The sequence below is a fragment of the Crocodylus siamensis genome, chromosome 1 (assembly GCF_052110815.1).
Source record: "Crocodylus siamensis isolate JL-2025a chromosome 1, ASM5211081v1, whole genome shotgun sequence".
Lineage (NCBI taxonomy): Eukaryota > Metazoa > Chordata > Crocodylia > Crocodylidae > Crocodylus > Crocodylus siamensis.
Genome location: NC_143395.1, coordinates 162,230,944 through 162,254,606, shown reverse-complemented (window position 1 = coordinate 162,254,606; position 23,663 = coordinate 162,230,944). Strand labels below are relative to the sequence as shown.

Genomic DNA, 23,663 nt, shown 5'->3' with positions numbered 1-23,663 from the left:
CGAGCAGAGCAAGGCAGAGCTGCCTGAGCGCTTGAGCATCCGCGTGTTGATGGGATGGAGAGGCCTCTATCACAGAGGCTTCATGGAGAGCCAGGGTGGCGTGGAATGTTATAGCCGGTAGGCTGATTTTGTGTTACAGTCGGTGGGCTCAGGGCTTTATGTTTGTTGTTGTGATGTTTGTGTAACACCGGAGGACCAGGTGAGGCTATAAGGGGATGATGGAGGCCTCATTAGGGGCTCCCCAGTAACGTGGGGTGTTCCCAGCACCACAGAGGGTGCAGTGTTTCGGGGTGTCCTAACCCCGGCCCCAGTGGGGCAGTATTGGAGAGGGCCCAGCTGGGCAAGACCCGGAGAAGGGTGTGGGGCCAGGTAAGGCTTAGGCCGCCTGAGCCCCAGTTGAGAGAAACCCTGAGAGGGCATAGTATCTGGGTGCCAGAGGGAAGGCACGGCAGTGTGGCGCCGGGGTGGCGCTGCGTTTGGGGGTGTGTCGACCCCAGCCCTGTGGGGGCAATAACTGGAGAAGCCCGAGCAGGGCATAGGATCCGTGAGGAGGGTCAAGGGGGCCAGGCACAGCTACACGCCACCTGAGCTCCAACCGCGGGAAGTGCGGGCGACGAAACCCCAGTGGGGGTAATAGAAGCGCGGGAAGCGCAAGACAGAGGCCCCAGTGTGGGCGAGCGCAAGAGGCGCAAGCATAGGCCCCAGAGAGGGCGTGAGTATACGAGGCCGCGGGGAATGCGGAGAGACAAGACCCAAGTATGGGTGACGGGAGACAGGCCCCAGTGGGGCACAGCCTGTAAGGGAAAAGCCCCGGGGGGGTGCAAAGCCACTGAGAAGCCTGAGTACAGGCAAGCGTGCGGGTAAGAGCCCGGTGAGGGCAGACGCACGGGTAAGAGCCTGGAGAGGGCGAGGTACATAGGGAAGTCCCAGAGGCAAGCCTGGTGAAGGTGTATGTGTGGGTAAGAGCCCGGTGAGGGCAAGCTACCGAGGGGAGTTCCAGAGAGAAGCCCCAGGAGAGGGCACGTATAGAGAGTGAACGGATTGAGCCCAGTGAAAGTGGACATTAGGGTGGAGGTCTTTGGCAGGATCTCTAGGAAAAGTATATAGGCAAGACAACGTCCAGAAGAACTGTGAGGCTTGGGGCATGCTACAGGGGAGGTAGGAGGCACGCGACGCCCATAGGGTTAGGGCATCAAATTCATCGGGCACAGAGCTGAGACCGGTAGAGTAAGAGCACCGGGTCCAAGGGGCCAAGTAAGGCAGCCTCCCATTAATCTTAGAGAAACAGCAATATCGTGACGGGCGAGAAAGAGGGTGCTAGACCGGCAACTTGACATAGTAGGGGTACCAGGGGAGATCACGGCCGCTCCTGGGTCCCCGCCCTGTGACAGTGTGATCTTTTTCAAGTATAGATTTAATTGTTTAATGAGCTGTTTAAAAGGCATGTGTGTTTCCATGTGGGACAGTATCTCAACCAGGGGTGTGCATTCAATGTTTTTGTTTTGTTTTGTGTTTTCTTTTCTTTTCACTGAAATAGGTTTGTATGATGTCTTTGGGTGGCTCATTCAAAAGATGTAGTCTACGTCTTTGGCAGAGTACTCTTATTGGATAAAAGCAGTTCTTTAGGTTGGTGGTGGACATATGAAATAAGCTGCCTCACCAATCTTGCTGCTCACAGATTCCCAGGATCAGACAACTAAAACACCATGACTACAATTTTACTAGAAAATTCTCCAGACAGATCATCAAGACTTCAAGATGAATTTAAAAAGGGACCCAAAATGGGGCTAAGAAAGTCAAGTTAAGAGTTAGTTATAGTCTTGACTCCATAGCATATTCTCTCTTGTTCAGACATTTCCAAATGTGTTCTGGAGAAGGATTTTCAAAAAACAAAGGCTTAATTCTTCTCCCACTGAATCAACAAAAGGCTCTCATCATTTTCAACTGGAGCAGATTTAGACCAATGCTGACCACTTCTGTGATTCCTATTTCACTGTTTTGCCTGTCATGTATTTCAAAAAGGCCCAATGTTTGCTTTGATAAAAGTTTTTAAAAATATATTAAAATAATATATTTATTTATTAAAATATCCCAGGAAAAGCAATTTTATCTGACTTTAAATAATCCAGGTACTGCAACATTTTGTCTGTGTAAGACCCTAAAGTTGAAGTAAACCTGATTATTTAACTATGAAAGCTAAGTGAATTGCAAAAGGGTAAACAGTGCTCAATAAAACAAGAGCGAAAAGCTGCCATTCTGGTAACCCAAGTGTCATTTAGGGAATTTTACTATTTCAACGTAACGTTTTTAACCTCATATTGAATCCACAATAAAGGCCACCTTAAAAGTATCTAAGGATCCTTTGACAGGACTGAGCTACTTGCAATGAAAAACAGCATAACAAAACAAAATCTGTTAAAAGCCGCAATTAATCACTCCATGTACAAAATTCCATAACAGTAAGAGAAATTCTTCTTGTCCATTTTACTGAACAAAGAGACTTAGAAACAAAAAACCTCAACAGAAGCCACAGTATATTGAATGAATTTCAGCATTTCAGTGGTTTCTCTGCCCAACAAGTGGTTGATTTTCAGTCGGATGGACACATTTTAGCCCCAACTGAGCAAAATGCAGAAGCCTGTGTTTAATATTTCACATGCAGATAGTTAATAGGACTACTCACATGCTTAAGTGCTCTGCTAGATGGGGGCTAGATTGCTCAGCATCTCAAAAAAGCAATCTGTAAACATGTTGGGAAGAACAGTTAATGGTATTTTGAATGTCATTCATCAGCAACGATTTGCGTAGGCTATGACAAACCTACATTAGCTATTGCTGAGCCTGTCACAACTAAGAATGTAGTTATTATTATCAGGGTTTCTCTTTATTTGAAGGATGTGATCACTTTGGGTATAATAAATCACTGATGTTATCTTCATCAGTGATTTGGACGAGGGGGTAAAAAGCACCCTGTTCTAATTTGCTGATGACACTAAGATGTGGGGGGACGTGGGCACACTGGAAGGATGCAACAGGCTACAATCAGACCTAGACAGGTTACAAGGGTGGGCGGACGAGAATAGGATGGGTTTCAACACAGACAAGTGCAAGGTGATGCACCTCGGGAGGAACAACCAGTACCATACCTACCGGTTGGGGAACTCCCCTCTTGTCAGCACGGAGGTGAAAAATGACTTGGAGTCATTATTGACTCCAAGATGAACATGGGCCGGCAGTGTGGGGAGGCAGTCAGGAAGGCCAACCGTACCTTGTCACGCATCCACAGATGCATCTCGAGTAGGTCCAAGGAGGTGATCCTCCTCCTCTATGCGGCACTGGTCAGGCCGCAGCTGGAGTACTGCGTCCAGTTCTGGGCGCCACACTTCAAGAGGGATGTGGACAGCATGGAGAGGGTCCAGAGGAGGGCCACTCATATGATTAGGGGACAGCAGGGCAGGCCCTATGAGGAGAGGCTACGGGACCTGAACCTGTTCAGCCTCCAAAAGAGAAGGCTGAGGGGGGATCTTGTGGCCTGTTATAAACTAGTCAGGGGGGATCAGCAAGCATTGGGGGAGTCACTGTTCCCCTGAGCACCACCAGGAGTAACCAGAAATAACGGTCACAAGCTGGCAGAGAGTAGGTTTAGGTTAGATATCAGGAGGCGCTACTTCAGGGTCAGGGCGGCTAGGGTCTGGAACCAACTTCCAAGAGAAGTGGTGCAGGCTCCTACCCTGGGGGTGTTTAAGAGGAGGTTAGATGAACATCTTGCTGGGGTCATTTGACCCCAGTATTCTTTCCTGCCATGGCAGGGGGTCGGACTAGATGATCTGCTCAGGTCCCTTCCGACCCTAGAAACTATGAAACTATGTAAAGAACATACATTCTAATTATACTTAATATGTTCTTCTTTTTTCCAACTACGTAATCTTCTGCTTGCACCTCATTCATTCCCCATCACCACACCATCATGTGAAAGAATCACTATTTAGTATAAAACTCAAGCATTTGAAAACTTAGTGGATTGGACCATATATTCTCAGCACTTCCTTCAGTTCTATCAGTATGCTAGATTCACAGTTGTATTTTCTCTCAGCTTCCAGAGAAAAATAAATAGTAACTGAAGCTGTATCACATAATTCTTCTTAACACTACTGCTAAAAAAATTAAGCATACTTCTTCAAGAAATGGAATACAGAATAAAATGTAAGCCTTCCTCCTGCTTCAAAAATAGCAGTAGTTGTAGTCACCACTTAACTGGATTATATCACTAATTATACAATTAATGTGCATCAGATGTATTTAGGAAGTACTTACATTTACATGAAAAGGATTAACATGGCTTGAAAAAAACATAGTAACGCAACTTGTTACAACTGGGATGACAAGATGTTTTCTTCCTCTTGGCATCAGAGGATAACGGAACAAGATAATTAGCTGCATTCTTCAGGGTGTATAGATGCATAGATCTGAGGGTGAGCTCAAGGTCACTGCCTTTAACTAGAAAAGAGTTGTGATATGCAACCAGAAGTGACATTCAGAAGCAGAGGGAAAGCTGTACAGTCAAGACAATCCCTCTCACCACTCACCAGCCTATTTTTGGAAGAGCATTAGGAAAGGTTATGCGGGATTTCATTAGTTCCTATAATTGGAGAATGAGTCAGAAAGCACAATTCCAGCAGTTTCCTGCGGCGGGGGGGGGAGGAAAGGGGTGACTACTTGGGCTGTGCGAAACACCATTGTTTTATTTGACATCTATTTTACCGTTTTGAAGGGGCAGTGTTTCATTTAGTCTCATTTCAAAGCACTGTCCCGTTTCGTTTCGTTGAAATTGTTTCGATGTTTCATCCATAGGTTATAATGAGGAATCATGAAAATGCTTAAAACTTTGTCATTTCTTGCCTGATTTGGATGAAAATTGCAGGGATGGTAGCCCCCTTCTGAGGACGTGAACCATGTCAAGCTTCAAGGAGACAGATGCAGATGTTTCTTAGAATCTGCATCTCAAACTTCAAAAAGCAAAACTCATGTCATTTGCCGGCAGCGGGAGCCTTTTGTCATCTGGCACGTAGACCTGAGGGCTGGTACCCCCGGGAGGGCTGCAGGGCTGTGCTGGACTCCTCCCGGGGGTGTGGGCCCCCGGGGGTGCATTGGATGACAGGAGGCTGCTACTGTGGCCTGGGACCGGTGCTGGGAGCAGCCCACGCCCAGCGCTGGGGAAGACTGATGCTGCTGCTAGCCCCAGACAGCAGTGGCAGCCTCCTGTCATCCAGCCTGGCAGCGGGAGGCAGGGGAGAGCCAGGGCTGCGCTCTGCCTCTAACCACTGGGCTGAGCTCTGTGGAGCTGCTTGGAGCGCAGCCCTGGCTCTCCCCTACCTCCTGCCACTGGGCTGCTTCAAAACTCAAAATGTTTCGAAAGTTTTGAAATGTTTTGAGTGCCCTCATTTTGTTTTGAAGCTGTTTTGAAACTTTTTGTTCATTTTGATTTCACTGTTTCAAGCTCAAAACACATTGGAACTGCTTTGAAACAAAACACTTGGCAAAATTTTGCATAGCCCTAGTGACTACATGGCTAGGGACAGACATTAAAAAAAATCTGAGTCTGAACTGATTTAATCTTTGCAGGTTAGACTGACCTGCAGAGAGTGAACTGGTTTGGAAGTAAATAGATGTTCGGCACATGCCTACAGTGGCACAAGCCAGAAGCCTGGGGGCACTACAGCAGCCCTCCCTTCCACAGGGAAGCTGAACTGAGGTGGGGGGGGGCATGGCCCAGCAGCTCCTTGGTAGCCAGGAGCAATCCCGGCACTCAGGGCTGCCCAGCCCCAGAGGGGAACTCTTTAGGCAAGAAATGACAAAGTTATAGGCATTTTAGTGATTCTCCACTACAGCCTATGGTCAAATCACCGAAACAGTGTCGAAACTCCAAAACAGATTTGACCGAATTGAAACTGAATAGCAATTCGGAAAAAATCACTATCCTGCAAAACAGCCAAATCCGAAAACAAAACATAGCTGCGAGGCCCAGAGGGGAACTCTTCCCTCCCACTGCCCCAGAGGGGGCTTCATGCAATGCTGCCCGGCCCAGGACAGGGTCGGGGGCAAGAGGAGGCTCTGTTCTGTGCTGAAGGGAACTCTTCCCCCTCCTTCTCCTCCCGCCAGAGGGGCAGCAGGAGTGTGGAGCTCAGCTAGGCAGGGTGTGGGGATGTGTGGTGTGAGGGGGTGTGTGTGTAGGGAACCCCGCACGGCATGCAGCCCATGCTGCCTGGCAGCAGCAGCAGGCGGGGATGTCAAGGATCTCATGCCTGACACAGGCATGGCTCTAGCCAGCTGTACAGAGGAGGGATCGGAGCTTACCTTATCCCCGAGGCTCTGCTCCCCAGGCCCGTAGCTCCAGCCCTGGCAGTGGGGGAAGCCCCACACTGGAGCCTACTGTCTTCCCCACTGCCTGCTGCACAGGTCCCCACAATCTGCCGGGAGTCCCGGCCCTGCTTCCCTGCACAGTCCAGCCTAGGGCTTTTCTGCAAGTGTGGAGCTGCAGGCGCACAGTGTGGAGCCCCAAGGATAAAGGCAGCCAGCACTTCACTAGGATCGAGGAGTGCAGCCTGCCCGGACTCTTCTATCCCCTGGGCTCTGCTCTGCACACCTGGAGCTCTGCACTCACAGCAGGGAAGTCCTGTGCTGGACTGCATGGAGAAGCAGGGGCAGGGCTCCCTCCACTCCCGGCAGAGTATAGGAACTGTGCAGCCAGGAGTGAGGAAGACAGCAGGCTTCAGTGTGGAGCTTCCCCCACTGCCAGGGCTGAAGCTACAGGCCCAAGGAGCAGAGCCTCCAGGACAAGGCAAGCTCTGCTCCCCCCTCCTTGCGATGCTGGCTGGAGCCACGCTGCACTGGGTATGAGCACCCTGATGTTCCTGTCTGCTGCTGCTACCAGGCAGCAGGGGCTGCACGCCATGAGGGGTAAAAGTGTGTGGGTCCCCACACCCCCCACCCTCCCTCACACCCTGCCCACCTGAGCCTGCGCTCCCATTGCCCCTCTGAGGGGGGAGAACAAGGAGGGAGACGAGCTTCCCCCTGTATGGAACAGAGCCTCTCCCTGGCATCGACCCTGCTCTAGGGCCAGGCAGCATCACATGAAGCACTCTCCTCCCAGCTGAGAGGCTGCAAGCATCCTGGGCTCCATGGGCGCTTGTCCACATTACACCTCTCCTGTTATGACATTACACTTTTCCTGTGTCCCCATGACAAAAATCACAATTAAGCTAGCTAAATAGCATCTGTATCCACATTATCAGTTGATTTTATTGTTTAAATTTTTTTTTATTGTGATAATTTAAAACATCTCCAACATGTTTTACTTTTACCTCCTGAATTTCTTCCATGATGGGTTTTTTTTTATCATTTAATATTTTCCACATGGATCTGACTTATGCCTGAAAATGTGATTTTCCCTGCTTTGCAACTATTACACCACCAGGTGCCGCTTGGGTTCACTTGGTAATCCATGGAAATCCATTGAATCTCTATATTGTAATACTTCACCAAGATTCCAGGGGCTAATCTTGCAAATCTTTACTGGTGATTAAGTTCAAGGTTCAGATTAATAAAAAATACAACTTTTTTGGATTCCAGAAAAAATTGTTCCCTGTGTTCACATGTACTTCATGGCAAAGAGCAAATTGTTATGGGTCAGGCAGTTCAAGACTCAGGCTAATTAAAAAGACTTTTTGTTGGACCAGGTTTTTGGTTTGGCATGGCTGGAGGGGGCAGGTCAGGAGTGAGGGTGACCAGCAGGGCTGGGAGGGTAGGGGTAACCCGGGTGGTAAAGTAATCTGAGTGCTACTCAGATGAGGTACCCCCTCTCCAATTGAAGGGATTTAGCAGGTGTTAGTGTGCTATGGGAGGGGTACCCACTTATGGGGGAGCTCTCCTCCTATCCCCTATAGAGCTGAGACCAATTGGAACATAACCATATACAGGTTTAATAGGAAAAGAACAGGGTGGAATATAACATGTATTTGGGGGGGGGAAATGGGACCCTGGGAGATAATGGTACCCCCTGTCTGGGCACCCATGGGGGGCAGGGGAACCAGGGAAGCAGAGGGGAGTCAAAGGGTGAACATACACATATAAGAAAGACAAATCAACAACAGACTTGAGGTGCAGGGTTCACAAAATATAAGATGCAGGGTTTCCCAAAATATGAGGAGCAGATCCCACAAAGTTTGAGGCATACACACCTCAGTTGGGCAGGGTAAAAGAGGTGAGGGGAACCTACTGCCCAGTGGGGATTCCCTTTTGCAAGCAACTCAACCATCTGGTGCCAAGAACTGAACCCAGGTCTCTCACCTGGCAGGCAAAAAGCTGTACAACTGAGCTATTAATGCCTTGACCGCTGGTTGCAGCTCCAGGCTCTAATGCCTCCAGGATCCTCCATGTGCTGTCTGCACACTGAGAGGGGGGTTGGAAAGAACCCAAGCTGCTCCCTGCAGCTTGCGGCTTTGAGGCCTCTGGGACCCACTGTATGACACTCCCAGGAAGGTAGGGGGCTACGGATCAGGAGTGAAGGGCACTGGCAGTGTATGGTGTGGGCTGTGCTAAACTGTTATATGTGGCTGTTGCACCCAGCTCTGGGGTGCATCTCAGCTCTCCCCATACAGTTATATGGCGCTGTTACACTCCAGAGCAGGGCTACCCCATGCCATGCCACACTGAGGGACTCTCTTGGACATCCTTAACTATAAGGGTTGGACCAGGGAGAATTTCCAGCTGTAATCCCAGCCCAAGAAACAGCTCAGGTCCAGGAAAACCAGAAAAACCACAGAGGCATGGCATGGGGTGGCCCAAGAAAGATTTCCACCTCTAATTCCAGCCCAAAAGAAATGCAAGAATGGGGATTGGTCTCTGTGAACTGCTTGCTAGGGCATGGCTTCCTCTATTGCTAATGGGGCAAGTGACAAGAAAACAATAATATTGCTGGCCCTAGAACAGTTACATCTGTAGGAAACTATAATGGTTTACTGAACTGGGTGGGTGTCTGTTCAAACTCCTGAAAAGCCAGGTTCGGAGGTCTGCCTCAAGGCACAGACTGATGAGAGCTGTAAGCTGAGCTGAAGGGGAACCAGAACGGATATGCAAATAGGGTTACTGTGAAATGCTGATAAGACAATGCACTGTCAGATTTAAAGTCTCCCCTGAAAAAGCAGACCTGGGGTCCCTGGACTCTGCAGCATAACATGATGAAACCATGTCTGGCTCTGTATGAAAATATAAAAAATAAAATAAAATTGCTCAATCAAGAAGTGTGTGGTCACTGATTTCTCATGCTTTGAGGTGCCTCTCACTTCCAACCCACAGCCCCTGCCTCCGCAGCGCTACCACTGCCCTTCACTCCCAACCCACAGACTCTACCCGCTAGCCCTGCCGGTACTCTCATCCAGGGCCTAAGGGTCCCAGCAAAAAAGGAAGTTCACTGGAGCACTGTTAATGCAGACAAAGCAACTCAAAGAGGGTCTGGGTTTTTGGTTGTTGCTGTGTTGGTGTAAGGACATAGACAGGCAAGGTTCTTGAGTAGATGTGATAGCTTTTATTAGATCAGCTGAGTAGTTAGAAAAAACTTCTAGGCAAGCTTTCGGGCTCAGTCACCCTTCTTCAGGCATAGGAAGTCTTTGATGTTTTGAGATCCCAGGAAATGAAAGAAGCTAAAAGGGTGGCAGATGTCAGTGAAAATGTAAATAGGGTCAGCACTCCAGGATTTGGCCAGAGTCATTCAACTGGTTTAATAGGCTCTGTTGAGGAATCTTAAGGTAATAGTCTAAGGGGGGATGGGAAATGTTCCTTGCCAGTCCTACAGGAGGCACAATATACAACAATCACACAGAAAACATGATCATGCTTTACAGCCAAGCCACTGCTGGTGCCCCTCACACCCCACTCCTGCCAGGGTGGCCCAAGCTCTGGGGTGTAACAGCCACAACTAACAGTGCATGGGGAGAGCAGAGATGTACCCAGCTCTGGGGTGTAACAGCTCCATATAACAGTGTACGGGGAGGGCTGAGATATACCCCAGGGCTGGGTGCAACAGCCACATACAAGTTTTCACGGCCTTCACCATACACTGTTATATGTGACCATTACAACACAGAGCTGGGTGCATTGCAGGACCCAAGCCACTCCAAGAATGTGAGACTCTGCTCTCCCTGCAGTGGCCTGGGGGTTGTGTCATGAGCAAGTGGGGAGCTGGTGGTTGACACAGGCGGCACCCCGTCCCCCCAGCCCTGCCTATGCCCCTCACTCTGAACCTGAAGCCCCCTGCCCCACCAGTGCTCCTCATTCCTAGCTAATCTGCCGCCCCCCAGCCCAGCTGGTGCCCCCTCACTCCTGACCTGCAGCCCCCTGCTCTTCCTGCCTCCTCCCTGCCAAACCCTGCCAGTGCACCTCACTCCTGACCCGCAACACCCTACACCCCCAGCCCAGCTGGTGTCCCTCACTCCTGACCTGCAGCACCCTGCACTCCCAGAAAGAGGCAGCAGTATGACTGCCAAGCAGAGCAATGGCAAGCAGAGGATGGTCAAAGCTATGGCTTGGGGTCTGAGCAGCTGTAGCAGGTGGCAGGCAGGCTGCAAACAGCTGCACAGGGCACTAGAGCTCTGGCACTAGCTCCATGCTGGTGGCAACTGCACACAGACCTTGGGGTGAACAATGGGGAAGGGGCTAGGGCAGTGCAACCGCAGCCCCTCCCCTGCCACCCACCCAGAGGCACACATACAGCCACCACCAGCAGTAAGGATTGGGCCCTTTTTGTGGCTCCCCTGTGATCTGCCCCTAGCATGCCAAGGCAAGGTATGGGTCAGGGGTGAGGGGTTTTTGGCACTCTGTCCAAAAATGCTGCCAATGCCTGACATAGCAGGTAAATCTTTCATACTATAGTTTGCAATGCATATTAATCAGGGATCTTGCCAAATCAAATTAATTTTTTCAAAGTCAAAAAACAATTCAACATCTAATGACATTTCCCCTTCTCTTCACTGACATATTTTTGGAGCAAAATAATGTACTTAGGCCTCGACCAAAAGAAAATTTCAGCTTGAAGAAGGGAAATATGCCATGAGGCAAAATTTATTCACAGTAAAGCCGTGGGGCATTACGGTTGTCACCCATGCACAAAAATATTTTTAAAGACAGAAATACGACATTCAAGTTTCAGTTAACACCAGCCCAGCATGGAAGGGAAAAAAAAGACACCCCACCCTCCTTCAGTTTCAGTCACATGGATTCACATCTGTTTCTATACCATTATGATTATCTGGAAACAGAAGGAAGTGATTAGCACCCTAATATTGGGGCTCTTGATTTTTATTACTATTATAACTACAGTATGTAGCATGTCAGAAATTATGAGACTGACTGGAAAAAACATACTATAGTGTTAATGACAAGAGAGTGAAAACCTGAATATGGAGATGCACTATAACTGAACTCCATACACAAACTCAGAATCACAGGAAAGCAGGGCTGGAAGGGACCTCTGGAGGTCATCTAGTCCAACTTGTTGCCTAAGGCAGGATCATCCCTATTCAAACCACCCCATATAAATCCTTATCTAACTTGTTACTAAAACTGTGCAAATCAACCCTATCACAACCTAAACTGAAGGGCCCTACCAAATTCATGGTGGAAGTAGGCTGTGAGGAAGCTCCTCTAATCTTGCAGATTACCTTGTGCCCCCCTGCCCATTTGCTGCTTGGCAGCCCTTTTGCTTGCTGCGGATTGGCTGGGAGGCAAAAATGGTGCCATGATGGGAGGAGGGAGGCACATAGGAGAACCTGCAATATTACAGGAGCTGCTATGCAGCCCACTTCTGAGGTGAATTCAGTAGGGCCCTACTAATCTGCCCCAGGTAAAGCAGAGGAACAGCAGTCCATGTCCTGCTGCTGCAGGAGATTGTTAAAATACACTTGAGAGATCTGACTCCACATTATAGAAGGCGGCCAAAACCCAGACACTTCACATCACTTTGACCACGAGAAAAATTCCTTCCTGACCCCAAATGTGGCCATTGGTCTGGCCCTGAACACAGGGGCAAGACCCTGTAGCCAGGAACTTCTGGTTTTCATCCTAAAAGGAGCACTTGCACACCCCAGTCAAAATCCCCAGCTTGGCTGCAGCCAACATCCAAAGCTTCTGAGGAAGAAAACAAAAAAAACCTCACACCTGACATGCAGCAAGAGGAAAAAAAATACCTTCCCAATCCCAGGTGGCAACAAGCAAAGGCCAGAAGCATGAGAAATTACCCAGAGTACAGACATAGCTTGTCCTAGACTTAGCCGTGACCAATGCTTGTCCAACCTCTTCTTGAACACCACCAATAATGGAGATTCCATAACTTCTCTAGGCAGTCTGTTCCACTGCCTTGCTGTTCTCACAGTGAAGTTTTTCCTGATATCTAACCTAAACTTACTTTGCTGCAACTTCAAGCCACTGGCCCACATCCTGTTTTCTGCAGCTGAACATGTCCATTTCAGTCAACCTCTCCTTGTATGGCTTACCTTTAAAAGACCTTTATCTTTTGTCACCTGCTTCTGGACCCTCTCTAATTTCACTATATCCTTGGTAAGATGTGGAGCCCAAAACTGCACACAATACTCTAGATGAGGCCTAACCAGTGCTGAGTAGAGGCACTACCACCTCCTGTGTTTTGTACCTAATGCTCCTATTACACTTCAAAGCTGCATTGCATTTTGTGGCAGCTGCTTAAACTCATGCTGAGTCTGTGATCCACCAAGACTCCTACATCCTTCTCCATAGCACTGCCAGCCATGTTGTCTTTGTGTTTTTTTATTCTTCTTCTCAAGGTGTAACTTCTTGCATTTGCCAGCATTGAACTGTTAACTTCTTCCCAGTTTTTCAATTTGTTAAGATCCTTCTGAACTGCACTCCTGCCCTCCATTGTGTTTGCAACGCTTGCCAGTTTTACATCATCTGCAAATTTGCTCAAGCAGCTCTCTATTCTAGCATCCAAATCATTAATGAACTCCAAAATCACACAAGTGCATTGTAAAGCTACTAAGCAAAACTTTTAATATATAAAAAGCATACACAATGCATTCAAATATATATCTTAAAAGAGAACAAATGTTTCAAAAAATCAAAGGATCAAAAACTGGGAAACGATAAAATTAAGTCTGCCCACACAGAAAATTTCAGCCCAAATATTTAAAGCTTGGCAAACTTATAAACAACTGAAAGTAAAATCTTTCCATGGAAAATACTAGCATAACTACTGACTTACCAATGCGCATACTCACTCTTCCCTCACCCCCAGTTTAATTTGTTAATAGCCAGCTTAAACAGACACTAAAATTCCGCTATGAAAATTTGCTTACTCTGGATACAAGTTTTGTTTTGAAGTACTGTTCCTGAAAAATCAGATTTTTAGTTTGTTTAGCCCCATTTTGTACTGCATAAACTCAGTTTGCCTTTTATAATAAGCTATTCCTAATTTGTGTGGGGGTCTCTCCTAGCAATCAGAAGCAAAGAGAGGTGGGTTTTTTGTTGTTGTTTTTTTTTACATTCATAAAATGACTGCAAAACCACAAATATTTGGAAGAGTCCTTTGGGACCAATACAGCATGTGACCTTTTTTTAAAAAAAAGATTGGATTTCAAGTTGAAATTAATATATTACCTGAAAATTGATCCAAGAACAGGAATACAAATCCAGCTCAGGGATTTAACAGTGTGAAGTTTTATACAACTTGAGTTTGTGTAAAACAGTGAGCATATTACAGCAAGTTAGACAAAACACATGCACGATGTGTGTAATGTTTAAGGTGCCCATCAAAGAAAAATCATCTTTAACAATGGTTAGAGCAGAAAAGGGCTGTGAGTCAGGATACAGCCTCTGAATCAGATCTTTCTAGACCTTAAATGCTGAAAGCTGCAAGTGAGAGAGGAACAGTGGAAAAAACTCTGATCATACTGAGTTCACTCTTCCTTTCAGCATCTACTGTGCTACTGTGACATAGGATGCTGGGTAAGATGGACCTATGGTCTGATACAGTAAGTGGAAATTCTTGTTCTTAGGCCACTTTGCACCCCCCCCCAGCTTACAATGTTACTCAGAGCAGTAGGTTGCTGTAAAGTATTTGGAAAAGCAATGGACTTATGTGTTTGTGGAGTGTCTAGCTCAGTGGATCCTTGATTTCTTATTGTGGCCTATAAATGTTGCCAAAAACAAATGCACAGTATGACTATTCTTTCTTAGAGATTTATAAAGTTTTATTTCTGAAAAGGCTTACTAAAAAAACTACAATATTAAAAAAAAAAACCAAGTTGGATTGGGGAGTGGCTTCTTGCCTCACTGTGAATGTTCCAATTCCATCCAAACCTTATTTTGCTTTGGCCTTGCAGAACATATTTGCGAATTCTCAGACCAACTCTAAGCTCACCCTATTACACATATCAGAAGAATGGCTGAAAACAAGAAGGCTGTCATGTCATACAAGCCAATTCTAGAACTGCTTTGGAGTAGCTAGTTTACCGAAGATCAATTACCTTGATTGCCAGAAACTAGTTATTTGCAAATAGCAGAAAATGAAAGCAAAAATATATCAAAAGAAACATTACCTTCCCGTAGACGTTCAACCACAAAGGTGAACCCAGTAGTTCGTGGATGCAAGACATATTCATATTTTCGAAGTCCATTCTTTTCAGCAAATTCATGACTACGGGCTTTGGTATTGGCTAAAGATAAAAAAAACCATTAAAATAATTAATATTAGTTGCAGAGAAGGAAGGGAAGAAGGCTTAAAGCTTCACTATGGTGAAAAATCATGCAAAACAGCAGCAGCACATGTACAGATGAATAGCAGTTGTTTTCTGATGGAAGCAAAATTAAATGCGCTTTCAATTAGGCTCATAATACTATAAGTTAGGGGAAAAAACAAGTTGCTAAAACAATTGTTAATTCTCTTACTGTATGAAATTATCTTTAAACATAACTAACAGGTCCTTTGCATTGATCAAATGCAAACTCAAAGCTCTCTTTTAAGACAGACTATAGTAAAACGGACATTGTAATACATAAATTCTATTAGCATTAAAAACACTGCCACTGAAAGGGTACAATTTATAATAATGTTAACTTTTGATACGGATTCAATTAACTTAGTCAAAACTGTTAACTTGTGTTAAATTGTTACAAGTACCTTCTCTCTATCCAAAGAGAAAAATTTAATGTTTCTTAAATATAGACAAGCAGCAATGAGTCAAATATACTACAACAATATTTTTGTCATCTTATATATTCACTTTGAACTTGATAGGTTTCATTTATTCATCTGTTCATTCATAAATTTGAGTTGTGTATATATATATATGTTCATTAATTTTTCAGCCTAATGCTCTCTACAGCAAGATGGGCTTGCCTCTGTATGTAAGCTATGCACAAGCCATCTGAAAATAGTTTGGCTGAACACGTAGTAAAGTATGTATTTCAACGGTCTGGCAGAAAGAGTCCCCTGATAAGGAAATGGCACAAGTCTTAAGAACTAATTACCAACACAGCCAATTCAGCAAACAGCAAAAGAGACACGAACACACACACACTGAAGAGAAAGCCTCTGGAGACAAGTGGGCAGAAACCAATTTGTTTTACAGGTGGTATAGAAGAATTCTCTGAACTATCAGTATTGAAGTTAATACACTCAAATGGCTTTGCCTACTACATTTGTGTCCCCGGATGTTGTTACAACCGCATCTTCCGGGGTAGTACGCCTAAAGGGCACACAGGATCTTCCTGAGACAACCTAAGCAAAACGAATTTAATCAAGTCCATGTATTAAACATCACTATATGCTTTATAGTTGTTGCATTATTACTTTTCAAAGTCAGCATTCCTGCAAAAAAGCTGCAGAAAAAGATCTTTGCCTCATCAATACAGAATCTAACACCTGTACACAGAAGAGCTCTTATTAGAACCGATCAAATCTAGCAGAAAATGAGGATGAGGCTGCCCATGGAAGGCATGTTGCTGCATGGTAAGGTAGCAAAATAAATCAAGCACAAGTTATTACATTTTTCTTATAACTGGGTTAAGGTCTTTGTCACCCTAATTCATTTGCCACTGAAGCAGCAAAGAAGATTAATGCAACATTGGGCAAGTAAGGTTACATATCTTTCTCTACATTCTAAAACACAAGCTTTCCTTATTGGTAGATGGGATACTTTACATGAAGAATAGCATGTTTGTTAGTAAGTATGCTACCTAAAAATCAATGTGCCAAATAATTTTTGTTGTAACAATAAGACTGTCTTTCATGCATATTACCCTTACTTTTTTTTTTACAATAGAGAAAGAGCTTATTGACCATCTAATTTGGATAAAAGTATAACTACTGCACAGTAACCACTAAGACTGTGGAGTAGTTCCAGAAGACGAGTAAATGATCCAACAGAAAAAAAATTAAATGTACATTTTTCTTCTAAACTTCAGAACCAAACCACACCACTTCAAACAAACTTTATAGTTCTAAGAAAAACAGAAAAGCTTCCAAATTGAGGGTGTGTGTTCTTATGGATATTAAAATATTTAATATTCCATTTAGGACACTCATTCACACTGACTACCCAATCCATTAAGAGAATTATTTTTAAAATGTCAAAATTGGTCTGTACACAACTACAAACAGAGATCTACACCATAGATTCTTAAGCTGGATTCCAAGCTAAAGGAGAAGTGGGGAGGGGGGCCAGGAATAAACGGGTACTAGGAGGTACAACTATTGTACCCTTCCCATTTTACTGAATGAAAGGAGTGATTCTAACCAGATATGTAGGGGTACCCAAGAGCCTTCCTGGCCTAGAAAAGATTAGAAACTTAGTTTGGTACACTAGAATGCTTACAAAAGACAGCTGCAATTAAACATAGAACATGCTGCCTGAGGAAAGGGTTGTAGGAGATATTTGGTTACTTGAATTCATGATGCTTTGAGGACTGAAAAAGGAAAAGCTAGTAAGAGGGTGAGAAGACCATACCTGAACATATTTTTATTAGCTAGGGACAGAAGTTACACATAACCCTGTTTAAGTAATCAAAAACTGGTTTAAACCAGTAACAGAACAGAAGTTCAGTGCATATAAATTGGTTTCAAAATGGCTGAAACTGGTTTAAGATAAACCTGGTATCACACTTAACTGATTTGGGTCAAACCAGTTTATGAAACTTCTGTCCCAGATCCCTTTCTGGTTCAAGTTAAATCACAATCCCCCAGCATCCTAGCATGCTTTGCAGCCCTGGTCTGGGCTGTGCTGTCTGGTCCAGCAGAGAAGGGTTGTGAGGCAGGGGAAAGGGAAGAGGAAACCCTACCCCATCTGGCAAAGCTCGGCTAGGGTCTGGGGCCAGGAAGGGGGGTTAAGTCCCCCTTCCCCAAGTACAGAGCTGCCCTGCCCTGCTAAACTTACTGCTGGCTACAACTGTGAACTACAAATCCCAGAGGCACCTGGAAGCAGGAAGAGGAAGTGATGAGTCCTGCCACATTCATTTACCTGGATGGCCTATATTCTATATTCATGGCCAACCTGTGGTGCATGTGCCACAAGTGGCATAGATAGCCTGTGTGCGTGGCATAGAACAGGGAGGGCAGCACAGCACTAGACATGGCAGGAAACAGAAAACAGAGAAGATAGGGCAGGGAGCAGAAAGAGCAGCACATCAGGCAGGAAAGAGAGATCAGAGTGGCACATAAGAAGTACTGAGATTAATTTGTGGTATGCCTGGCAAAATGGTTGGCCCTCACCACTCTAGGCTAACTCAAAGTACATGTACACATTACACTTAGATTGACCTAAGTAGGGCTATGTTTACTAAGTACCTATCTGTACATACATTTGGGGAGGTTAGATTGGGAAAAAAATGGCTGGCCTGATCCACTGAATGTCTGCACACATCGGAGCACAGCCTCAGGGCTAGCAAAGTCTAGTCACTCCAGTCTTAGGGCTATACTTTTCTTACGTCCCTTTTTCTCCAGCCCTGCACTGGACTATTTTTAGGCCACTCAGCCACCTCATCCCCAGACAGACAAGCCCTCTCCTCACCCCGCAAGCCCACCTAAAGTAAGCTTCATGATCCGCTGGCTGGGAAACTGGCTCCGTGGTCGGACCCAGAGGGTTGTGATTGATGACATCACTCATTGTGGTGCCCTGTGACCAGTGGGGTCCCTCAAGGCTCTGTCCTGGGACCCATACTGTTCAACATCTTCATTAACGATGTGGACATTGGAGTCAGGAGTGGACTGGCCAAGTTCGCCGATGACACCAAACTTTGGGGCAAAGCATCCATGCCAAAGGACAGGCGGGTGATCCAGGCTGACCTGGACAAGCTCAGCAAATGGGCAGACGAGAACCTCATGGTGTTTAACACTGAAAAATGCAAGGTTCTCCACCTTGGGAGGAAAAACCTGCAGCACCCTTATAGGCTCGGCAGTGCTACGTTGGTTAGCACTACAGAAGAAAGAGACTTGGGGGTCATCATTGACCACAAGATGAACATGAGCCTGCAATGCGATGCTGCGGCTAGTAAAGCGACCAAAATGCTGGCTTGCATCCATAGATGCTTCTCAAGCAAATCCCGGGATGTCATTCTCCCCTTGTACTCAACCTTGGGGAGGCCGCAGCCGGAGTACTGCGTCCAGTTTTGGGCTCCACAATTCAAAAAGGATGTGGAGAAGCTTGAGAGAGTCCAGAGGAGAGCCATGCGCATGATCAGAGGTCAGGAAAACAGATCTTACGATGACAGGCTGAGAGCCATGGGACTCTTTAGCCTGGAAAAGTGTAGGCTCAGGGGTGATCTGATGGCCACCTATAAATTTATCAAGGGTGACCACCAGGATCTGGGGGAATGTTTATTCACCAGAGCGCCCCAAGGGATGACGAGGTCGAACGGTCACAAACTCCTGCAAGACCGTTTCAGGCTGGACATAAGGAAGAATTTCTTTACTGTCCGAGCCCCCAAGGTCTGGAACAGTCTGCCAGCGGAGGTGGTTCAAGCACCTACATTGAACACCTTCAAGAGTAAATTGGATGCTTATCTTGCTGGGATCCTATGACCCCAGCTGACTTCCTGCCCTTTGGGCAGGGGGCTGGACTCGATCTCCCAAGGTCCCTTCCAGCCCTAATGTCTATGAAATCTATGAAAGATAAGGTCCTGGGAACAGCTACATGTGCCTTCAGGGTTGTGCAAGGAAGAGTTGCCACCTTACTTGTATCAATAGTTGGAAGATGCATGGAGAATGAAGCCGGGAGCTGCAAAAAAAGAAAGGATGAACTCATGGCTAGGGCAAACTGGATTCTGCCTCTACTGAAAAGTACCTCTGTGATAACTAGCCAATCATTTAAACCAAATTTTCACAAGCTGTCCTCGTTTGTATGTTCCTTGTTTGTATGTTCCTGAGAATCCCCCTTGCTCCCCTGCCCTGATCATGCCCCTCACTCTCCCCACAGCCCACCCCTTGCTCATTCCCTCACTTCCCCAACAGCCCCCAGCCCTGCTTGTGCCCCTTACTCCCCCCCAACCCTGCTGGTGCCCCTTGCCCCCCACCTACAGCCCCTGCACCCCAGCCCTACTGGAGGGGGCTCCCAGCTGCCAAGCTATGGGACCAGGGACCCAGGTTGACAGCTCCATGCCCCCAAGGGAGGGCAGCAGCAGCTACTGCAGCAGAAGGAGCATAGAGTTGGCTCCCCCCCTGCTGCGGGGAAAGGCAGGAGTGGGGCAGGCTCCCAGCCCAAACTCTCAGCCCTGCCGGTCTCCTCTATCTATGACCCACAACACCCCAGCCCTGCCAGAGGGGGACCCCAGGCCCCTGCAAGCCCCACTTACCTCACAGGCTCCAGGAAGAATAGAGAGCCTGAGCCAGGCCTTAGCTGAGAGAGCCTCCGGCCCTGCCCTTTCCACTCTCCCTCAGGGCAGGGTTGGGGGTTTCCCACCCCTTTTGCAATCAGCTCTTGTAGGCTGGAACTCTGGATGCCTGAAGAGCTCTTTGTAAAAGTGGGAAATCTGCGGGTACCTCTGCTAAAATGGAAAATCCATTTTTTCTCTGATAAAATCCGGAAATGCGTGGTTTTCAATGTTTTTCCATGAGAAACAGAAAACCTGGATCCCTTGATCATAACTTTCCTGTGCCTCATGTCCTTAGTTGTTAAATGGAGATATGCCATTGTCTCATCTTAAAATTTTTTATGCAGATACATTCATTAATTGTAGTGAAGCACTAAGGTACTATATAATGACAAGTGCTACAGAAAAGCCTAGGAAGAAGTAAGAAATTCCACCTTTCTTCAGGCTTGATAATTAGGAATGTAATAGCTGGGACTCATATCAGCTACTTGTTAAGTTTTCAAATAAGCACTCACTGCTTTATCCCATGCTGTCTCTTTTGCTCAGCAATTCTGCTCTGTAAATACCTGCATTGGTTTCCTTCTAAACCTCCTTATAGAAATACCTCCCCAAAATACCCTGATAACAGTTGGGCTGCTAGTGTGCTGGGGCCACTGTCTGTCATACTATCCACCAAATACTGGATATAGACACACCCAACACCTAAATCATTTTAAATGCAGTTTAAACCTGAAGTGAACAGACATGCAAGCCTAATTAATAGGTTTAAAGCTGTCACAAACAACTCTGAGGCAAACCTGGAAAATCAGGTATCCTTTGAACTGGTTCAGTGTTACATGCGAGTCAAGTGCTCAACAACACAAGTCTCCAGGCATCCCATACTGCTCCCCTCCTTCCCTCCACTGCTGCAATTGGCTGTTCTCATATGCAGCCAGAACTCTACTGCCCCTTATGTGCCTTTTTCCCCATTTTTGTTGTTGCATTTTATCAACAAGCTCCCTTAGCTTCTATTGAACAAGCAGTGCATCTAACAACCAACTACATCCTCACTCCCTGCTTCACCTCAACCTCCCTACTCCACACCATGCCTCCTTGCCAGCTCCTGGAAACCCAAAAATATGGCACTCTTGTGTCCCCCTTTGCCAAGTCAGGCAAGCACACTGCCAATTTTGGTCAGCTGTGGTCTACTGAAGTTTACTGACCTCATGTTTAGGAGAGAAAAGCAAGCAGAAAATTGAAAACATTCCAGCCACAGGTCACCCACCTCATGGGACCTCCACAGTATGGATGCAAGCACCCCCACATTATTTAATGCAAGGCAAGCTGGGCTAGGTGCTAATTCTCTTGCCCTGGTGTCAGAATCGCCTACAGTTACATCATTTCCTTGCACCCAGTCTATCTTCTGGAATGCAGCATTGTTTATCAAGAAATCAACTGAACGTTATACAACTGAGACCACCACAAAGCTGAAATTGGAGCAGATTTGCTCTTTCATATTTTTCATACGAGTGTTCTTAGCTGAAAGATAGAAAAATGCTATTATCAGATACACTACTGAGGAAAAAAAAAAATCAGAATTCTGCTTACTGTCATGCATATAATTGAATCAGTCATGGGCAGAAGGGGCAATAAAAAACACACCTGAATATTTTATCCTGAATACTTTGTAGCAAAACAGAGCATAGAGGCATTTAACCCAAAACAATATCAGAAAAATTGTCAAAATGTTGTAGAAAGAGAAAAGCTGGCTTTTCAACAACTATCACTGGAACTACATTAACAACAACCTGAATCCCATCAAACATTTCAGACTTGGATTTTATAATGCTTATGATATTGATTTTATAATGCTTACAGTAATGAGAGTGACAAAAATGATCATTTTAACATTTCTAAAATGAGACATGCAATTTTCATAAGCTAGAGGAATGTTTTCAGAGTATAAAAGAAGTTTGTATATATGCCTCTTCCAGTGTTAGCTATTTTTTTTGATTGCAAGAAACTCAGTACCTCTTATCGGTATTCAACCAACCTCTAAGTTTCATTCCAAACACAATTTTAAATGTTAACATGAAAAACTGTAAACAAAATTGTTTGTAACTACTTCTGATAGTATACATTAAAGGAAAAACATGCACTTGGTAACTATGGATCATTCAGTAGCAGAATAATTTAACTTTGAATTGCACCTGCATCGAGAAGAAAGTGCCAACTGTCTAGTATTCTAGTGAATAGAGACTGTCAAATATTTATATGTAAGGAATAACATTAACTTATAAATGTATGTAATGCCTGTTCTCATATTTGTAAATGGGAAGTACAGTCATATTGCTGATGGGTAAAACTTTGAAGAGCTGCTTAAGTGACTTAGTTTCCAAGGGTGTGCCTGCCACAGTAAAATGGAGATGCATTATGGCATGTACCACCATACATTTCCTTGTTTAATCTAGATAGGATGGGTAACAGTGACATGCTAACATACACTAGCCCCTAACATGTACCTAGGAGGCCCTGGAGTTTGTACTCTGGTTGATAGCTTATGGCAAAGCCAGTGCACTCTTCCTATGGCTAGTCAGGCTAGCTAGCCTGTGCTAGCACAGGTATGTTAGCATGTGTTGTATGCTCAAAAAGTATTTTTTTTTTTGTAGATAAACTCAAAAGTCACTTTTAAACACACTACTTCAAAAACTTCAAAGCATCAGAATAATAGTCTTTCCCTGGCTTTCAGTGAGTTCTCTTCCATGCATCTTTGGGAGTGGAGGACAGATTAGGAATGAATATAGGTTAAATAGTTCCAATATTGTTATTTAAAAAACCAAACAAACATTTGGATATCACTTCAGAGCTTCAGCAGGAAGTGGACAAATCTGAAAAAATTGCAACTATTTAGGCACTGCTATTTAGGTACCTTCCCACACCATCTTCCAATCTTCAGCATCACCATTAAAAATCTTCTGTGGAATTCACAATATGAAAGTCAAATGAAGACCCTTCATTTTAAGTAAAATTAAAGGGAAAATATCACAACGCTATTTTCTTAAGAGTTAAGGTTTAATTGTATGATCACACATAGGCATCTCTTTCCATCCTCCCACTTGCAACCTGTGCAATAACCTGGTCATCTTGGCTACTTGCAGATGTTAAACAAAACAAAACAAAAAACAAACACATTTTAATGGAAGCTCTGCAGCATCTGTATAGATTGGGCACTTCAGTGGAGCTTTTTGGTGCTTTTAGCTTAAGCTGATTTAATCAACTATTAGATAAAAGCACGCAAAAAGCCCTACTAAAGCACCTGATCTATAGACACTGAAGAACCGGGTCCAACTAACATGCTGCTTTTTCTGGTCATGCACCAGACTCAGAACAGGAATACACTGTGTTTAAAGTGCTGCTTTTTAAAAAAAAATATTTGGAAGCAGCCCTTAACTCCTACTGCCTTTGTCTCATCTCTCTTTCTCCTTTGTCTGCTTTGGTACCTTCCATAGTAAATGGGCACGTCTACACATGCAATTAATGCAATCAAATATACTCTGGTTCAATTTGAGCCAGAGTAAACTAATCCTGACATCACCGTCTACACGTCTGTTCAAGTGCAGTAATTTACTGCACTGCTAAATACCGCTTGTATCAGACAGGACTATCCCACAGTGCAGTAAATTAATCTATTACTCCCTAATGGCCGCACATATGTAGGTGGTGACACTTTACTGAGCAGCAAATTTGTCTATTATGCAGTAAAACGTCTTGTGTAAATGTGCCCCATAGGTGGT

General features: G+C 45.3%; 1 protein-coding gene across 1 annotated transcript in view; it reads right to left on the bottom strand.

Annotated features, from left to right (window-relative positions):
* LCLAT1 (lysocardiolipin acyltransferase 1) overlaps positions 1 to 23,663 on the bottom strand; it is a 242,612-nt gene that overhangs the window by 88,426 nt on the left and 130,523 nt on the right. Inside the window, exon 6 of the mRNA XM_090047279.1 lies at positions 14,625 to 14,741. Within this exon, the coding sequence (XP_089903405.1) occupies positions 14,625 to 14,741 (117 nt within the window). The remainder of the gene's footprint in view (positions 1 to 14,624; positions 14,742 to 23,663) is intronic.